The 21377-nt window shown below is 37.8% G+C and overlaps 1 protein-coding gene across 1 annotated transcript in view; it reads left to right on the top strand.

The window, feature by feature from the left end:
• PDE1A (phosphodiesterase 1A) overlaps positions 1 to 20102 on the top strand; it is a 148101-nt gene extending 127999 nt beyond the window's left edge. The window contains 5 exon segments of the mRNA XM_064660678.1: positions 926 to 1007; positions 2304 to 2424; positions 3945 to 4129; positions 13113 to 13388; positions 19982 to 20102. Coding sequence (XP_064516748.1) covers positions 926 to 1007; positions 2304 to 2424; positions 3945 to 4129; positions 13113 to 13388; positions 19982 to 20058 — 741 coding nt within the window. The 3' untranslated portion in view covers positions 20059 to 20102.
• The last annotated feature ends 1275 nt before the right edge of the window (positions 20103 to 21377 follow it).

Below are 21377 nucleotides of genomic sequence, written 5' to 3' on the forward strand. Positions count from 1 at the left end.
AAAGACAAAGGAAGGTCAATACTGCCCCCTTCATCCATCAGTTTCTGATGAGATCTTTAGGAAAATGGCCTGTTCATATACTGCTCCCCACTGAATGATCATGAAACAACACTCTCCCTAACAAATGTAACATGTAAGTTCATTTTACTTGAAAGTCCAAGTTTTCCTATATCTATAATGGCAGTGTTTCTGGAGACCAGGTTTGTCCAGAAACACAAATTACAACCTCCTTTGGAAGATGTCTCTTCAGGGCTTTATTTGTGCCACTTTTTTTTATGAGCTTTTGTAAAACGGTTGATCTACTGTGCTGAAAATGGAGACACACCCTCCTGTTGACTGTTGCAACAAAAAATACTCTTCTAATGAGTTAAATGTTGAAATGTTTTCAGAACTAGGTTGTGCAAATCATCTTTGTAGTGAAACTGAACTTATACTTTTTTTATGGCTTCCGCAGCAGAGAGACATGTCTGGTACTAAGTTCAAGTCAGTTCATACCCTTGACCTGAGTAAATCCATTGAAGGAATTTTACATGTTGGATGAACCAGTGTAATAGAAGGAAACATTTAGCATTTGGCATACTATTACAAACATGTTGAAGTATGTCCAGGTCCATTACACCTGAGATAGCAGAACTAACCTGTGAATATTGAAGGACTTCATATATGTTACATTTCACTGGCAGATGCCTTGGTATTGAGGAGAACTTGATTGCAGTAAGTTCCTTTATATGAAAATTGTCAAAAGTAAGTTAGAATTTAGATTACTACTTTTAATGAAAATTGGAAGATTTGTCTGTGACTTGTTTTTACTTAGGAATATAAGTTAACAAAGTAACTGAATAAATAATAAGAATATTCAAATTCCTTTGTCTCTCTGTCCTCCTATCAAATATATGCTTGTAATATTAAACACTGTTGTTTGCAGGGAGACAAGGAAGCTGCTTTAGGTCTTCAGTTTTCCCCACTCTGTGACCGCAAGTCCACTTTGGTCGCTCAGTCCCAAATAGGTAACAACAAGTTGTATTTTTCTTTTTCTTGTGTGTTAGGAGCATCTAAATTCACACGAACATTTCATATACTCTTTTATCTCTTTTTGAATTTTAATTGTTCAAAATTCCATTATATAGAAGGTATTTTTTGCACCTATCTCTTCACCAAATTCTTATACTCTTACAGCAGAAATCTCCTGATCTCAAAAGAACGTGACGTAATTTCGTTATATGTGATGCCAGGGAGGGGTAAGAGAGGGATTAACCAAAGTACTGCACATGAGCCTAGCTTCTACTGTACACACTTTAGAGTCTGGTAGATCATGTCCTCAAACTGATTATCAGGAACTTGCAGGTCTGTCTCTACTATAATCTGAAAGCCTGGTACCAGTTTGTAGATGCGTCTCAACTAAAAGCTAATTCATATATCAGATTTCTGGACTGCAATTATGGCTGTCAGTGTGTCAGGGTCAAACTACACAGGGTCAAGCCTCCCTGAACTGACAAGGACCACTGCATTCTGTCACTCAAGATGTCCTTCATTCCATTTCCCTGGGATTTTAAAGGCAACATGCTTGAGTATCATACCTACTGCAGGAGAGAAGCTGAATTCTAGACTGAATCACTGTTGCTAACCTTTGTGCTGTATTGCATGGTTAGAGTATGAAGACATCTGGAAATCTGTTGCTAGCTCATGTTTTAACATTTTTTTTTTCTATTAAGTGCTCAGGAGAGAATAATGCTTCATTCTCTCACTGTGTCATTCCGTATCGTGATGAGCACTTTAAAATGTAAAAGACATTGTTCAGAGCTGACATCTCAGAACTGTGGGATAAATGCTGTCTCCTAAGGATATTACTTGTTCTCTTCACTGATTTGACAGAACCCTCCTACACACTGTGAAATAACACTTTACCTCCACAGAATAATAAACAGCAATTTGAAATATTAACTCCTTGGCAAGAAGCTCCGAATGGTAAAAGAGACAGCGTGACTTCTAGTGCTCTGGCTCAACAGTAGCTTCCCTTCTATTCAATAATTAATATTAATTTCAAATGGTAGATGTGTTCTGCAGCGCATAAAATTTACAAGAAAAAAGAACGAAAAGCTGTAATTATTAATATCTAGTTATATCTATACAGCTTTAGGTGGTTTTTGTTTCAGTTGTGCTTTTTTGTTCAAGATTATACTAGTGGTATCTAGTATATTGAATTGGGACTACAGTTAGAAAATCAGCCTGATAGCAAGTATTTATTTTTAGATTTGAGACTTGTGGAAATGTAAAATCTGATTTTCTCTCTTTTTCTTCTTTAGGTTTCATTGATTTCATTGTAGAACCAACATTTTCTCTTCTTACGGACTCAATGGAGAAAATTGTTATGCCTCTTATAGAGGAAGCATCAAAATCTGAAAGTCCTGCATTTGGGACCCCCAGGTATGAATACACTGCTTAGTTATTGAACTAACTAACATAAGGTCACTTAATAATGTCATTCTCAGAGTTATCTCAATTATTTTAACAGTTGGGAAGGTAACATAAATAGCTGTACGGTATTGCCACCCTGTGGTGCTACATTGTATTTGCAATGTGCTATTACTCCATTGACTGAATGATTGTGTGCATAAAAAGGCAGAATCACAATAGCGATCAGAATAAACACATATAAAATAAGAAATCGATTTTCTACCTCTTTAATATAATCTTTGCAGTAGATTATTGAAATTCCTGGGTCTCTTGTCTTAAACCATTTTCAGTATTATTTTAATTGACAGTACCAAAAGTCATTCTTGTGTTTGGGAGAGACAATCGGAAGTGGAGGTGATGATGAAAGTGGTTTCAGGTTTTTTCTGTTCTTTATTATGTGGCAAGTCACTTGCCCACTTCACCTCTCCATGTTAGTATTATTTCATGTATACACTTGGGACAGAACTGGTGGCACTTATATTCCACTTGAAAGAACTAAATAAGTGAGATGGGAAGGGGGGGTGTTGCACATCAAGCTCTTGATTTTTCATCATGGTAGAAGTTGTGTATAAAACAAACTAGCTATGACAGACAGTGTAATCTGAGTGACTCTGTGCTGAAAGCGTTGTTGGATAGTCAGATACTGCCCTTACACATACTTGCTCTGTTACCACATTTTTTTCACTTAAAAACTGTAACTTGAGCTTTCACTGAGGTTATTAATATGATGAATCTGCTGGGCAATTTTTCATTCGCTGGGCATTAGTTAACTTTTAGTAACAAAATGGTGAACCTACCTCTTTATTTTGACTACTAGAAGTAAGTAGAAATTACTTGAAGTAGGTATCTATGACAGTGTTTTTAGTGTTTTGGGAAGCAGTGTTAAACAAAGGTATTACTGATAATAAATTTCCTTACATACTCACTTCTTCACAAATGAGGCATTAGCAGCTGCAAATGATTAGCAGCTCTGTGCTTCACTTTTGGTTGATGTTCATGACTGAGTCGTAGATCAACAAAGACATCATCCAGCAAAACTTCCTTGTGTGAAGTGGAGGTTAAAGGGACTTTTAATTAGTATGGAATCAAGAGCCACACTTACGAAGAGAATGGAGAGCCTATAGCGTGATACAGAAAAGTTTGAGTCAGGACAGTTGCACAAACACTACTGAGTGGATGCCATGAGTGGTGCAGTGGTGCCTGGAAAACGTTAGGATTATAGTCTATTCTTTCCATTCTATCCCATTCAGCATCTCTGGAGCACATAGAAATTACAGTTAACTCTTCTTGGAAAGTTCTCACTGAAACTATTTCCTGCTTAATGGAAAACTATTTGTAAATGTTGGTAAGACATCTTGTGTCTTAGGCACTCTTTAGTGAAAACTATTATTTCAAGTTAGTTCCTAAGCAACTTGATTCAGATTATCTGTTTGTATATTATTAAAATTGCCTGACTGTGTTCATAATTTGGGTTTTTTTCCCTTGTGCAGTCAAAATAGTTTGGGAGTAGTAAGCAATGCTGAAGCACAAAGACGACCTGGTTTTAAAAGCACAGGTGATGGAGGGACTCACGCAGAAAATTCTCTAGCAACTGTAGACCTAAGGAGCTTTAAGGACAACTTGATGAAGATCATTCAAGCAAACAAAGAAAGATGGAAAGAATTAGCAGCAGAAGGTATGATATATTAAGGTGAAATGTTTTTATAGGTTACTCCCTAAGATCTCACCTACTTCCATTTTTTAATTTCATTTAACCCGTAAAAATACATAGTTGTCTTGTTTTCATATATTTTATGTCTTAATGTTTGTTTAGATGGCCTTGTTTTGCTCTCTCAGGAGATGTAGGTGGTTAGAGTATGAGAGTAAATCCTATAGCCTGTACAATAAGGCTTTGTGCTGCTCAGCTTATCTTTAGAGATTTGGTTTATAAATGTGCATTCTTGCACATTTAATTGTAACTGATACTGACATCTGCTTTAAATGCCAAAATCAACAATTCAAAGTAGCGTGTGCCACCACATTTCTTTAGAAACGTGAAAGTTGTACTTTGCTATTAGAAATGCTATTTGTTCCCCAATGTATGGAACAAAATTTAGTATTGCAGGCTTCTTTGGACTATGCTGTAGGCAATTATTTAAATGACCCAGTGGATCTAAAGATTTGAGCAATCACTGCATGTATTATGCCCAAACAAGGCAAAAAGGGACTCTTCATTTGCCAGTAGACAGTTAATAAAGCCAAACCTGCATCAAGCATCTTAGTTCATAAGCCATACCTGAAAATTTTCTGGAGTTACAGTTATCTAAGTGAAATGTTTTGTGATAATTGTTGAACAGAATTTATAGCTTTGATCCAGGTTAAGTGAATGACATTTGGGAATATGTTGTCCACAGTCTATGTTGTTTCTGAGTAAGTACCTGGAATATTTCAGCATAACATTTCACTGCTGAGACTGGTCTTGCTGTACATGACCTTATACTGACGGCTGGGAATGATATCCTGGAACCCAGTGCCAGCCTTGTTTTTCATCCCATCATCCCAATCAACATGTTTTTTTCTCAGAGGTGTCAGACAAGACAGAAAAACAGTGCTGAACAGTGATAAAATCTGATTTAGTGCTAAATTGCAAATGAATATTCTCATTAGGAGAATATTAAGAACAAGCTTCCATATATCTATTGTGACAAAGACTTGAGTGTTAGATAGAAGAGGCAGCTGAGGAGAAGACTTGACCAATATTGCCCCTTCTTCATGAGTAGCTTCATAAAACCAATTGTCTCCTTCGGTCTTGCCCAACTACTTACCCAAATACTGACTGGTCGAAAGGAGAAAGCTGCTAATTTACAGTGATCAATAATAACAGCAGACCATCAGAGTGTCCAAGGCCACTTAGCTATAGCCTGCAGAAATCAAGGAGCCCTGAGCTAGTGACAAGCAAGGTCCTTCAAAATGGAAGAATGGAGAACTTATCTGGAAGTTTGCCATTTCCAGTTACACGTAACTAACCAGATTGATTCTGGTACATCAGCTTTTTGGTGTATTGTTTTGGAGGTGTACAGTGCTATCAATGAGCACTGTTGTTTCTCCTTCATTCCTAGTGCCTTGTAGTGCTCTATAAATTACTAATATTCTGGGTAAGATTGTTTCTCTATGCAGTCAATATTAATGTGAGGCCAAGCAAAATCCTGAAACTCTGGGCGTGATTTCTACTGTGAAAAACAAGGATGTTAACGTTCAAGACTCCATGGACTTTGTTGAGATTGTGGTTGTCCTAAACTTCTTTCCTTCCATCAAATTGACTAATGAAGTATGTCTAAGTATTTCCTGAAAAGAATTATGGAATTACAGTAAAATGTACATTAGGAAAGCTGATGAGTGAATGAACATAGCTGGTGTTGAGGTCAGAGCCTGATGAACAGTATTGTCTCTGTGTGATTGTGGCTGAATCTGGTCTTTTAAACCTCTGTATAAGGAAGAGATTAATAGAAATCTGCTCCCATAAAGAGATTACTTGCAGCAACATCTGCAGTTGACTGAAGCGCAACATAGAGACTTTCAGGGTGCCTGGTTAGACTCTAAGAGGAACCTTGCAAATAATGCAAATGCTTTTGAGTACACGTTTGTATTTTGTTAGTAAACAGATAGTGTTTGGTTGTTTTTTTTTTCATAAAAGCTGGGGGGGAAAGTTATTGTGAAAGTTATTACATTTTTCATTCATTTGGAATGGAACATCTGGGTCTGTAGTCCATATGTGGGCCTTAAGGACTGCTGGAAAGGAGTTTTTCTCTAAGTGAATGCAGCCATCTATAGAGCATTATCTGAGGTTGCACACAAGTTCTTGTCACATAATGGGAGAGGGAATCTTCCCTAGCTCGTCCAGTATATCTGCTCTGAAGTTGTACCCTGCAAAGGCTGAAAATCCTTAATCAGACTGTGCAAAATGCACATCTAGCAAAGAATAAAAAATATGGCAATATATCGCTTTGCCACTTGAAATTCTTTTCAGATTACAATCAAGTTTGACTAAGCTTGTAAGTGAATAACCTGAGACCTTGAACTTCAGATAGTTAGACTCATCCTTTCTGGATCTCATATTACCTTCTCTGAATCTATTGCTTAATGAAAAGTCTTTAGGTTGCTCTGGGCATATGTATGGAGTTGTGCTTTATTCATAGGTTAGTAGGAGCACATACCGAGAGAAGAGATGCCAGGGATAAGTCACTGCCAGAGTGAAAAGAGTATTGTTATTGCTGTCGTTGTTCCTAGATAGATAATCTATGACAAATCACAAATTGCTGAGCACACTGAGGAGGTCACATGTACTAGAATAGTGTGCTGTGATAGTAAGCAGGCTGGCTGTTAGTGTCGATCTTCAAACACACTTCCTGAACTGACTGCGACAAACAGAAGTTGTGCTGTTAGAAGAACCATCTGCATTCTTGTTGATGGGCTCTGCAAACACTAGATATTGTTCCCAGATTAGCTCAGAGGCTCAGGAAAAGTTGGCTCTATAAGATATGGTACTACAGATGCACAAGGAATATAGAAAGAAAACTAGTAACAATCCATATAATTTCCTGAGGATGACCTGAACTCATTCCAGCTTCTCACATTTTCGGGATAAGGCTACTCGTGTAGCACTGTTTGGGAGGTGGTTCAACTGGAGCAAAGGCTTCTCTAGCAAGGGCTGGAGAAGATGATCTGACTCTTATGCCCAGACAGTCCAGAGCAGAAGACCAATCCCCACTGACAGTGTTGTTGACAGGGCAGCTTTCCAGGAGATGGTGGTGCTACCTCTCCCTGAAAAGACAGTTGCTGTTGAGTCTTGATTTAGAGTAAGCATCTTGTGCAAGGAACAGCACGCTTTGTTTTTGGGAAGTCCTGTTTTAGTAAGGAAAGCCTTTATCTACCTAGGCAGCTGTTTGAAAGCTTCCTTAACAGAAGGCTCAATAAATAGGATGGCTCCACTTTGCTAAAAGGGCCATGTCTTGTATAATTGATGCAGAGGAGCTCAGTGCTCTATAGCCTAAGGGTCTTCAACCTTTCACCACTGGAGAATTAGAGGAATGTTTCTCAGGCCTTTCAGGGAATGCTGTTAACAGGGAATTACCATAATGATCAAACATTTGGATTCTAATTTGAAAGCCTTGATGTTTAATTAATATTCCAAGCCCCGATCACCAGATAATCTGTCTTTGTTCAACTCAGCACAGTGATAAAGATATTGTTCCATCTTGCACTTTTTTCAACACATAATGTTGATGGGTGCTGCTGTTTGCAATTATGGTAGTTGTAGCAAATAGAGAGTAAATTTGCTCAGATGAATCTGAGAGGTTCTTTCATTAGAGAAGATGTTTGATAAGTAGATTTTAAGGTCTGAAAGTTATAGACCTACTGAGAAAGCTATAAGAAACGCAAAACTCGTGGGGAAAGATTTAACTATCAGGTAAGATCCTTTATGGTGCAGTTCTTAGAACACAGAGAGATTGTAACACAGTTATTTAATATTTTAAAAATACAATGTTTATTCCCTATGCTTACAATTTTTGTTTCTTCATGCTTAGATTGTTCTAAAAAGTATTCCAAAAGTTTAGTAATAAAGCAAGCTCAGGTACTCTTAACAGATTGTAAGTGTATGGACTAGTAATCATGCTTACCATCTCTTCAGTAGATATCATTGTAAATAAAGTTACAGGGATTAAATAAGTATAATTATTTTCACTTTACAGGGAACAGAAAGAGACACAGGCAGCTTAGGACACTCACCTGAGATCATATAATAACATGAGGGAATGCAGCATGCACACCAAGTGTTCAGCTGCCAGTCAAATGGGGCCATCATTGAAGTGTGCTATTCATCCTTAGGATAATATAACAACAGTGTTACTTGTTCTCATTTTATGCTTATGTAACTCTTCTAAAGAATTAAGTATTACAGGACCTGACCAAAGGTTGCATTATTTGTGTGGAAAATAATCAGTGACAAATGTCCTCAACGCCCTTTGGCAGTGCACTGGGCTGCATGGCTTGAAAATGTGTGCCTGGGATGACCGACCTCATCCAGGTGGGGTGAAAAATATGAGGTTGAACGAGTCTCTCACACTATCCTCTGCCTCATTTTGATAGCAAAAATATGAAAAAATGACAACTATTGCATCTTTGGAGTAGAGATCAGCTTTTTTTTCACCCATGGGCAGCAATTTTGAATAACAAATGTCTCCTCTGAAAGACCTCTGCATAGTACCTGCAGGCCCCCCTCGGGCACTTTCAGTCCTGCATACTTCCAGTCACAATAACCACGGGGTTCAGTTCCATTTTGTCTGAAAGATTTTCTCTGCAGACTCACTAATAAGAAGAGAGCAGCAGCTGCTGAAATGTGAAAATCCTAGAGTGATGATCTGATAGCATGTTAATGTGATTTAGCAGTCGCTAGGAAGGGTGGGCAGTGGGAGGATGTGTGTGACAGTCACAGAAACTGACTGGCAGTTTGGCACATGAAATCTACCCTAATGGACTGTTTTAATCTGTTGGAGAAAAATCAATTCAGGAGGCTAAAGGAGTTCCATCTACTATCAGTGACAGTGATTTTAATTACAGCGCTAAAATGCTTAGGTCATAAGCAGTTTTTGAGCTAATTCAAAAATGTGTTAAGATCAGTGAGAAAAGGAGCATTATTTGAGTATGTGCAATGAACAGGTTGAGCTAAGAGTAGGAAGAAACATTCAGGATTGACAATATCTGGTAAATTGCAGACTAGAGAATGATAACTGACCTAATAATGGAACCTGTTTTATATCTCCCTGGAGTACACAATGGAGAGCTGACCCACCTCTGCACATGACAATCTACATCATTTAAAGCACCTTTTCCATCTAGTAGGCTCAGAGCAGAGCAGCATGTCCCTTCCATTCCCTGTACTGAAAGTTCCAGCATTCAAGCCCCTGTGCTTACAGCTAAACTGCAAAAGAGAAGTATAAAGCAGAGGTAGCAACCTTAGGAAACCATAAACTCACAAATTATTTGTAATCAAATCCTTTAGTGAAAAGTTTTGATAGCTAATTAAGTCTGCTACTTTTTCTATATGACATAATGCTGTAACATTAAGTGCCACTGGATTATATGGTTTGCACTGGTTTTATATACTCCTATATCTGTGATGAAATTTGTGGGGGGAGTTGAAAGGAGAAGGAATCAGTATCTAAATAAAGCTGTAGGTTACTGCAATTTTTTACTGAGTTTGAAAATGGCAGATTAGTTGGGAAAAATCACAGTTGTTTGGGAACTCTTGGACATGTCTTTAAACTTACTTGGAAATTCCAGAGGCAACAGGATAAGTCCTCTCATTTTCTGCAAAATTTTTATGCTTTGTGCTGGTGTCTTCTCCTTATCTTTAAAATGATTGATGAGCGAACATGTCTTTTAGAATGTTGCAGTTCCTTCCCATATTGTCCTGGTTTTGGTTGTTTGTCACTGCTTCCTGGAATTTTTTTTTAACAGGAAAAAAGAAGGCAGACAAAACTAGAAATCAAAGTTTGGGGTAATATACACAGAGAGTCCGTAATATCCAGCAGCATTCTTCTTTTACAAAGAGTCCTCAAATAATTTAATTCTTAGTGAAGATGAACAGCTTTCGTCATTAATTCAGTAGTTTTCTAATTGTTAAAACTTCCATGTAATTTTGCCTTTCTGTAAGGGTAAGTTATGGTAGCTTATTTTTAAACACAGCCAATGAAAATAGCAATATGATTCAGCAGATACTTGTTTTACTGGAATTTAGTGCTGCAGCAGTCACTGCTGGTTTGAGATGTCCTAATTACACATGGCTTTTTTTCTTCCTCTCCACTCTTGTTAAGTCAGTACATGCTCAAGTGATGCAGTTGCTGTAAATAGAAAAGTGATTTATAAACCCTGTACTGTGCAGGTGATAGTAGTTGAATGCTCTATTTCCTCACAGAAAGGTGAGGAAAAGAAAGATGATGGACAGAAGAGAAAGTTCAAAAATGTAGAAAAGCTTCCTCACCCCTTAGACCATGTCCTGAAAGTGTTGCTGCAGACACAGGCGGTAACAGAGCAGAGCTGGTGGCAAGCAGTGTTACAGCTGATAATGCAGACTCTCCAGAGCTTCTGCAGCAGCAGAGCACTCTTACTTTGGAGACCACAGAGCCCTACAGCACAGTGCTAGAATACCAGCATTTTTCAACTATTCTGAAGTTTGGCTGTTGCCTTACGAGTGCTGCCAGTTTTCCAAACAAAGCAATGCATAACAATTATTTTGCCAACAGCCCAGCCTAAACACAAGGGAAGAACCGCACCATTTCTATCATTTTTATGTGTCAAATGCCATTGTTCCTTCTCATAAAAGACTGTGATTTAAGGCTGGAGATCAGAAATGACACAGAAATACAGAAGAGAGGAATAAGATGGAGTCACCCCTAACAGATAAGTTAGGAGAAGCCATTTGTTTTAAAGATGAATTCACAGAATTTTTTCTGAATTTGCTTGGATTCTTGTAAAGAAAACATTACCAAACAGTTGAATATATGTAAACAGGCCTGGCTTCTGGCACTTAGTTACTGAGTTAAAACAGAGAAAACAACAGTAATACATACCCTGAGTTCACTGCACTGAACAATACACTTCTGCCTGCCTTCATCTGAATGGATATGATAATCCCTAAGCTGTTTAGTGCCTAACTGACCCAGGCCCTCCTCCCCTTCCTCCCCCCCAAAAAAATTTAAAAAATAGAGGAATTTTTCTGAGGGCCAAGATGGATGGTTTTTTAATCCTATGTACCATATTCATATATTTACTCTTACTGAATATTGGCAGTGTTGTAAATGCCAGGTTACCTTGTTCACTTAATATATCCCATTTCCATTTCTGGCTGGCCATGACAACATGTGCCCATAGGGAAAGAGGAGCTTACTCTTCCCAGCAGCCCACTGCCTTGCCGTTGCTCTCGGAGGGTCCTGGCCATTAGTAGCTGTCTGGAAGTAGATGCTACCATGGTATTTATTACAATTCTTACTGTGCAGCAGTGGGGATCAAACATTATGCCAGCTCCATTTCTCTTACACTACTAGTATAACTTATCAGTGCATATTTCTTAGTGGGTTTAGCCCAACCTCTTCTTTGTAAGAACTGCATTGAAATCTGTAGAAAAAAGTGTACCTGTCCAAGTTTTAGATTTCAAATCCAAAACAAGCAGGTCTCTAAAGTTGGGGAAAAATGGCTTAACAATTTAGAAATTGTTTAAATTTTAAAGTTCTTGATTTTTTAAAAAGATATGCTAGAAAGTATAACTGACAAAAGAAAGAAATTATTTAGCTATTCCGTGCTTCTGTGCATCAGATCAGGTTTGGAGATGTTCCTTTCCATTCTGTTTCACAGAACTTTTCTCTGAATTCAGGGGGAACTTTTCTCTGAATTCAGGGGGAACTTTTCTCTGAATTCAGGGGGAACTTTTCTCTGGATTCAGAAAAGTGAGGTGGTGCCAAATACTGATGTGGTAAAAATATTCTTACAGTTTGGGCTATCTTTGAGTTGTCATGTGCAATCACTTCTGGTCTGGATTTGGACTGGTCACTCAAAATCAGAGTTTCTGGGAGCTCCCAGTTGAACTCAATAAGTATCCCAATGCTTGATTTCCTTTCTTAATACAGTGTGCACATCCAAGTTAGAAATTTTATGCAATATCATGCAGCTGCTTTGTGGAAGTGTTGTTCAAACTGCAATTGCTTTCATTTTTTAAATTGATAGTTTGGTATATTCTATAGGAATATATATATATAGGAATATATAGGAAATCTAAATTTATGAAATACAGGTTATATAATAGCAAGGGAAATATGCCCTCCATGAAGATGGTACTTTTTTTTTTTTGTTGGACTCTTTACCTGCCATCACAAGTTTTCCATTCTCTGGGTATTTTTCATCTTCTAGTTACTCCTTGTACTATCTCTCTGTGCTGTTCTGTTCTGTTCTGTCTCCTTTTACTCTGGGCCATTTCATTTTTTTGTTCTCCAAATCTCTGCAATACAGCAAGGAGTAGAGCCTTCCACAAACATTATTTTTTTGGGTTGCTGCTGTCCCCTGAAGTGCAATTTCCCCCATTAGGCATAATGGTAGCAGTAATGGATAGCACGTGTAACCCCTATAACTTGTTCCAGCTGAAGCTCTGTATCAGCTGATGCTTTGGACTTTTCCAGGCTGACAGGCCCATTTCCTTCAGGGCTTCCCTTCAATTCTGATGAATGTGCATCCTAACCAAGGTGCTCCCCTCCATGCCCTCTCTCTCTTGCAGAACTGATGAGCTCTACACTTCCTAGTCCTGTAGTGGTAAACACTCCTGCAGGGGGACATGCCTGCAGCATGGGGTCCTCCTGCTTCCATCCTTCAGGTTACCGTGTGTCTGATGATGCTCCTTGCTCTGTATTATGGCCAAAAAAAGAAGTACATCAAACCAGAAAGAGGACAGCTATGGTTCAGTTGCAGTAGTGCAAGCAGAAGCAGAATCTGAGCCGTATTAAACACAGCAGTGGGCATGCCCTCATGTTCACAGTGTTCCCATGTGCAGCTCTATCTGTCACTACTCTGAAATCAAAAAACTGTGGCATATCCTTCTTATCTAATTCACCTATTTTGTTCCCTCTTTGTAGAAGAACTTGTGAAAAATGTTGATGAACAGGAAAAAGACCAAAGCAGAAATTCCACAGATGCACAGTTACAGGAAGAGACAACAAGGATACAAAATGAGAGTAGTCAGGGAAGTGATGGTACAACCTGTCCTCCCAGATCCATCGTCCTACAAGTAGTCTCTTTCGACACTTCTCTGAGTGATGAATCCAACTCAGAAAAATGCACTAACTCTGATCCGAACCAGAAAGATCTCACCGATGCCCAGCAAGAAACACAGAATACAGACCCACTGAATGGTAATGCTTCATCACACAGCACCAGCCAGTCTAATGAAGCTGCCCAGGGCGAAGCTGCAGCAGTTGTCTGGTATCTCCCTGTCAAACATCAACAGTAATGTAAAATATTGAAATAAGGTGTTGTACAAACCACCAGCATAAGACAGTTTCTTTGGGCATGTGTAAAAGTATGAGCGTCCTAAAACCATCAAGAAGCTGTTTGATATAAACAAATATCAACTTCTTGATATCAGCTGTTTAGTATCCACTGGAAAAGTTTTTACGTAATATACTTTAGTTGAACCAGAAGAATGATTTTGGAGTAATTTAAAGATGCATATTTGCAATTAAATAGCCCTTTGCTACTGGAGAATAAGGTAAACTTTCAAAATAGAGCTATCCAAACATTCTCTCTTCAAATAGGTAATTATGTAATTAAAACATACTCCCTTTAGTTTAGGCACCTAATATGATTGCTGTGTTGTAAACCACATCCTTTGTACTAAATGTGAATCTTAGAGTTAAGGTAGATGGAATTTGCTAACTGTAGTAGTCATGGGACTGTGTCATTCTCTTAATCAGGAGGATCAGTCTCCTGACTGTAGCTGCAGGACAAGTGGAGCAGCCAGAAAATCCCTAAAATGTCAGAATATGTTTTTAGTGTGTAAGTATATTATCGTAAGATGACTATGTTTAGTATCTGGTAATTGCAATACAGTATCAAGAAAAAGATGCCCAAGCAATAGGAATAGATGTTATCAAAGGAAGAGAAAGACACTGTGCATTTTCATTTTATTTTCTGAGTTCGCTTATAGTTAGAATAAACTTTGAGATATCAGGTTTATAAGACAAGACATATAAAGACACTTCTATTCCTGACTTTTCATTAAAATGCTAATCTCATTAATGATTTTATGACAGTAAGCCTTGCAATATTGTGCCAGAAGTATGGCATTGTCTGAGCAGCAACACTGAAGTGCTTGTAAGGCTTAGCTTAGACATGAGTATATGACTTGGTATGTTTCTCATAAACGCTTTTTATGGAGAACACCCACTTATTCTAGAGTTCTGTATTCCAGGGCTCCATGCTTTTATTGTTGGCAGTTCTTTTCCATCAGAAATAACAGATGGTTAATTTAGGGTCCTATATCAAAATATTTACACTAAAATTATTTTCACAGCATTTGAAGCTGTCTAATAACTGACATTTTTATCTTTTGACAAGTATTTTTTACACTCGTTTTTGTATTAAAGCCCAAATTGAAATTAAAGTGCCTTAGGAAAGTTCTTCATCTCCTGGATGAGGAACACAGTCGGGAAAACTGCAGACTGTGCAGAAGGCAGTGGTGGTATAGCTGTCCTTGTGGGTCTTTAGATGGCTGACCAACAAAAATGCTATTTGAGAGATCAGATACAACTCAGCATGCAATTAGTTCACTCTGTCACCTTGTCAGTCTTTACATTCCACCTCTCCAATGAGAACAGAGATTTCTTATCTTAGAACATGCTAATTTCATTTGTTTTTTAATGCAGGGAATTTTCTAGAGAATGCCTTGTATTTTAAAACTTCAAACTGCAAAATTTATGAAAAGGATAAGAAACAATTAAATTTTTAATAGTATATTTCCAAAGGTAACTATAATTTGGAATCTTTTTTTTTTTCTTGAAGATAGTGAAAAAGATTTATTAACATAAATTACACCAATCCAAGGATGTTCATTCACTAGAGATGGCAATATTCAAAAAGAGTTCAGATTAATAATGAAACAGAAATAAGAGTTTAATTTAACTATTTTGTGAAGAAAAATAGTATTGGTAAGGTCCTGAACTAAAAGCCAGGGCACATACACAGAGGACATTGCTCAGTAGTAAACAGGGTCGTATAGCAGGAGACATAACTGCATCAGGATTAATGACATCGTAAGAGAAGCATTCTTTGTTATTCTTTAGGCAACTGCAGAGGCTGAGTGATGAGCCAATGCTCCCTTACTGGGACCCCCCAGCTTACCTCTGCACATCTTGTAGGTTTGGCAGCACACATTGCTGCTGATTGCCACAGAAAGTTTTAGTATAGAAATGCAGGTTTCTTCACTGAAACTAATCATCTTTGTCAAGTCCTTTACAAGCTGTGCTTGTAAAGCTTTCCTGCTGGTGAAAATGTGTAAAAAGTAGAGGCTACTGCTCATGCCATTGATTGAACACACGTCCAGCAGTTGTAAAATCCTTTTCTGAAGAGGTCTTCAAATTAGTTTGAAAACTGTTCATCTGATACAGTTTGTGAACAGATGTAATCATTCATTCTTGGTGTTATCATGAGAGATTATATTGGCAAAATGCTGTTGTCATGGTAAATTCAGAGAATTTATGCATTCCAAAGTATTTGGATCATGCGTTCTAGAACAGAGACTTTTCCCCTATTTAGACCTGTGAATCATTAAAATGTTTCCAGTAGAAATGTGCATCCCTGGTTAGACAGCCTAAGCCTACAGAAAGCAAGTTTGCATTTCTTTTAGTCTCATGAACCTTTCAGGTATCCCCTCATATGTAATTCATAGTCCCTCAAGTCAGAAAACCACTAGATGAAACTGGATTTCTGACTTACATTATCACAAATTTTTAGTAGAATTATATAGAATTACGTAGAATCAGGGTATTGATTAGGTGTTGTTTTTAAAGGCACCTGATATTTGAAGGCATTTTTAGTTGTCATTTTATGCAAAACGTCTGGTCACTGTGGCATGCTGAATTTGCTCTCATCTGTCTCCTTCAATGATTATTTGTGTTCCTTTTCCAGCATAGATAAATATCTAGGTAAATGGAGAGCCTGATGAATGTTTTGCCTTGTTTCTGTAGCATATTAATGTCAGAATTCAATACTCTCTGACCTTTTCGATATTCCACCATGAAGTACATAATATTTAATATCAAATTTACCTATTTGAAAATAGTTCATGCTACATAGGATTTCTGTTTTATCAGAGTGATGCAAAATATACTGAAAGAACACTACAAATATAGGTTACACAGCAAAACAGAGCAGCTGTAATGCATCACAATGCTGATGTGAGTTGCATTGCTGACACTGGCCTGAAGCAGCCAGACTTTCTACAAACTCATGGTGAGACCCAGGTCCTGGCTCTTTGAGAAAGTATTAAATTAATATTGGATTTCAGCAGCTGCAGAAACTGTGCCATCATGTAAGAGACAACAGAAAAGAAAGTCTATGCAGGCATTTAGTACTGGAATAGTTGACAATATTCCATACCAAAGGGAAAAGTCAAGCTAAAACGTTTCAATTTCTCTTTCACAGTGGTAAAATGCTTTAATATCATTCTAAGTGGAGGGAAGCCATTAAGCAGTCAGTGTGGTTGTCTAAATGTAGGTACTTAGTATTATTGAAGAGGTTTTGTTACTGCAGTGTATGTAGAAGCCTCATAGCCTCAAACAGCAGAGCAGCCTCTGTTTTCTCACTCGCCTCTCCTTTTTTCAGTATAAGCTATGTTTGGGATGGTCAAGGGTGAGTGTGTTGTGCATGATGCAGTAGCACTCAGGGCAGAAGGGACATATAGCATGGGTAGCATCCCCACTTTTCACTCTTGCTGGTGGCCAGTGGATCTAGACAGGACTCTTTTAACCAAGGTCAGACGTTTTCAATTGAATGTCACTTCAAACAGGCAGAAGGCAGCATACATATGACCTTACATTTTTAACCTGTTTCACGAATTAGAGTTATTTGAGTATTCTAAGAGACACTGTACATCTATCAGGACATTATTGGCACTCTCCATGCTAGACTCTTCTACCTGTGTACTTTCTGTACTGAGGATGGGGGAGTACAAGGCTAAAGTGATGTCCAGAGCACTTGCTGACTCCTGGGGTGGGGAAGTGAGCAGCTGTGGGTGCTGGGACTGGGAGAATGAGATAGGAAGGAAGAGGAAAAGAAACATGGTTCTTCATGTCGAAATGTCATATTTTAGCTGTCATTGCTCTGTCCTTTATAAAACACAGAAAATTCAGCTAAGTTTTTTGTGAATAAGTGATTCAATTATAACAGAGATGGGGAACATGGGAAAATGATGTGTCTGCGTTCTTGGGCACTGTCAATGAATGTTTGGATATGTATAATTAGGGCATTCCCCATTTTAAAAAAACTAAAAAGGGACTGTTTTACTCACCTTGTATCACATCTCTTTTAAGATGTAGTCTTGTAGATTAGTAGTAATTAGTAACAGGAATAGCTCTGCCCTGGGTCCTGGTCAGTGCAAAGGGAGAACTGGAGGGTCACTGTAAGAAGCACTGCAGTTGTGACTGAATGTTGTTTTTCTCCACAATACCTTTGTCCTTTCCATCATCCCATTTTCATTTAATTGAATGGTACAAGATTAAGTGATTTGGGGTTTAAGAGATAATTTTCTTTTTCTCTCGAGTGATTTATTAATTAGAACATTAATTTTAAAAACTGCTTATGTTTAATTAAATGACTCCACATTTCAATGATTTATAAATGCTAATTGGCACACTTTTAACTTTTCACTTGTAGTGATAGCCACACTAATCCTTAATATCAAAATGCAAGGGAGATAATAAATCTGTGAGAAAACAGATTACCAGTAATTTCGCTCTATATGACAGCAGAGGACTGCCCAGTCACATCAGGTGTGTGAAACATTCAACGTCATCAGCAGGCAGTAACTGAGAGCCTCTGGAGAGTAACCAGGTTAAATAGCAGTGGACAGATCCACACCAACAACATGCCAGTTTGATTTATGGGAATGCAGGTGGCATCAGCTCATCATCCATGCCACACAAATGCTTACTGACCATTCAGTGCCGCGGTGGCTCCGTGGGGCTCAGCTGAGGGTGGAACCCTTTGCAGCTGTGCAGAGTGGGCACAGATTGCTGTGCTGCCTTGATAAGTGAGCATTCCTTGGGCGCAGTGCATGGCTCAACAGGACAACAGGATCCTGGTACTGAGGGAAGGCGTCTGTGTTCATGCATGGGATAAGGATGGAGGGAAGGTTAGATTAAAAAAGCAAATATGTTTATAAAAAGGATGGCGTTTATAAGATAACAACCGTAAGCAACCATTTAAAGGGCAGATTTTATCACACAAAAAACCTGATGAACTAAGAGGAAGAAAGTTATATATCTTAAAAGTTAATATTAAGTTCTCTGAAATTTAAATGTACAAAGATTTTGTTTTAAGGCCTCCTCAAACCACTTCTATCCCACTCCGAAAACTACTCTACATTAAGTATAAAATTTAAATATTTAGATCAATAGATTTTACTTTCATACTTCTTCCCCTCCTTTTTTGTTTTTATGGATAATGATAATAAAGTTTTAGTAAATCCCTTCAAAAACAGCCACAGGCTGAAAGATCTGGTTCTAATTCATGTTAGTCTAATTTTGAGACTTTTAAAAGTCTTTGGAATATTGGTAGTCTGTATTTCACCTACACTAAATTTATGTAAAATAAGGGGGATGGTGTAGGATGCTGCTTGGGGGGATATGGCCCATCTGCTGGTGGCTGCATTACAGTGTGGACAGCACCAACTCTGCCACCATTCAAGGCAGTGAAACAAGGGTAAAATCAGTAGCAATTCTTACTTGTTTACAGTGAAGCCATGGTAGATACATAGGTATTAATTTTCTTCTTTCCTCATTTTTGTTCTCTTGAGTTTCCTCTCTTCTCATTCTCTTTTCTAAACTCTCAGCCTCTTCTTCAACTCTCCATCAGCTTTCAATTTCCCTTTCAGATCACGCATCACCTACTTTCTCTTTGGCTACTTGTACCTTTGTTTTCTGGCTTTCAAAAATATTCCCCTCTCTATTTTTATTTTTATAAATTTTACGCTTCTTCCAGTTCATCTTTTCAAGTTTTGAGACTTCTATGCTCTTCCTTTTTCACATTTTCAGTTCAATGTTCCTACTCTCTTGTGGGATCACTTGGATTAACTGGATAAAATTGAGAAATTACTATATGTAGTTAGTAAATAACACTGTAAGTTTGCTACACTGTCCCCATGCCTACCATCTCAGTGTGTAATTTCCTCAGCTGTGTTCATTCAAAGTTACTGAAGGAATAGTTTAAGCAACAGCTTTATATTATGATTGTTGGTTCGAAATTCATGTTGTATCACTTAGTTTGAAAGCTGCTTGTGTTGCTCTGTGTCATTCCTCCAATTTGATTGAATGAATTGAATTCTTAGAACTTGACACTGCATCTTTCATTATCTCAGCTTACTCTGATTTGAAAGTCTACATTAAAAGAGGATTTAAACAGCATTTCTCTACAGAGGGTGAATTTTGACTTTCAGTAAGGCAGAAGAAAAAAATAAACCAAAACCAAACCCACTTTATTAATACTCATTTTTTTTCATGATGTGATCTATTGATTTCATTCTGTCTTTTGCCTCGTAGATAAACCATGATTAGTTGATTCAATCTGATGCTTACTGTGGTGAGAAAACAATTAAAGAAAGCAGTGATTGAAACCTCATCTTAACCTTAAAAAAGTCTTAAACAACAAGATTCTGTCTGTCTACAGCTGTGCAGATTCTCTTGGTTAACTTCCTCACTCAGGTTTCCAGTCACATTTGTTTATCTTCCAGGTGAACCTAAACACTGTAAGAAGCCAGAAGATATGGTAAAAGCCACGGAGCAGAAAGAAGCACTGATACAAAACTAGATTTTCTATTTCTTAAAAGCTTCTGACATTTCAGGCAGGACAGGTAATTTGGTCATTTCTTTCTTATAATAGGGGGAGTTTTACACCATAAAGGCTTGTTTAGTGCTCTTATTAACCTCTTTGTTCCATCTCAGTTGTGATTTTATTAGAAAATTTTGAAATGGGGACACAATATACCCCACTTTCTATGAGGTATAAAAGCATTCAATATAAAAAAGGGAAAAACTGTACTTTTACATCTCTTAATCCTTAATGTCAGACAGAATGATCATGCAATAAACCATCCTATGAAATACTGAAATTGTAGTATCAAAAATTTATTGTTTATGAATTTTCATTTAACCTCTCTTGCAGGAGAAAAGAAGCACTCTAGCTGTTCCTACCTCGTGCTCTCAGAGGCCGTTATCTGTCAACTTGTTCTTGGATCATCCTGTTTCTGTGGAAAGTGAATGGACAAAATGTTCAAAAGTGTAAAATGTAAAACTGAGCTGGTAACTCAAGGCACTTAACAACTTGCAAGATTTCGGTTGTATTTGTTGTTGCTATTTCTTCTTCTATTCTGCTTTCTTAAATTAGCCAAAATAATTTTTTCAGCCAAAGTTGGACCTTGCTTTGTTGCATCACTGGCATCAAACATTTCCAGTTAACCATGAGATATGTGAAAACACGACATTTATCGTCTGCCTGGGATTGCTGTTACATGTCACTGCTGCTGGCATCCAGTGAAAATGGAAAGTCAAAATGAAATGTGTTTCTAAATACTTGTTCATGCAATCATACTGCATGCAACATAAAAGTCTTACTTGTTAGTTTCCTTAAAATATCTGGAAATAAATATATGTAGACTGTACAGAGAAGTTGCAGAGTTACACTGACCAGCCTGCATAGATGATGATTTTTCTCCACTGTGGTGGCTGCCATATGGACAGAAGTGGTGTTGAACAGAGAAGTATTTGAAATATCTGAGTATTTTGGAAGACATCAGCAATGTTGTCAGCCCTACCATGAAGCTGGTGCTTATTGTTTTATAGGGTAGAAGAGACAGCAACAGGAATACATGAAAATTGCTTCACTTCAGCAAAATAATGTGTTGCCTCTCAGACAGAATTGGAAGGTGACACTGAGGCCTTATATTATGATTTATCTCACATGCAAAGTCAACAACATGCATCCTGCAAAATCTTTGCCAGTGTTTGTTTCTTTCTGAGGGGTGGCAAAAACAGAGCACATAGGCAGTCACCTTTGCAAGAAGCCTCAGAAGGAGCCCAGAAAGAAACTCCATTTTCATCTCCACTTCCCTCAAGCTGCACATGACTCCT

The sequence above is a fragment of the Pseudopipra pipra genome, chromosome 7, assembly GCF_036250125.1.
Source record: "Pseudopipra pipra isolate bDixPip1 chromosome 7, bDixPip1.hap1, whole genome shotgun sequence".
NCBI classification, from domain to species: Eukaryota; Metazoa; Chordata; class Aves; order Passeriformes; family Pipridae; genus Pseudopipra; species Pseudopipra pipra.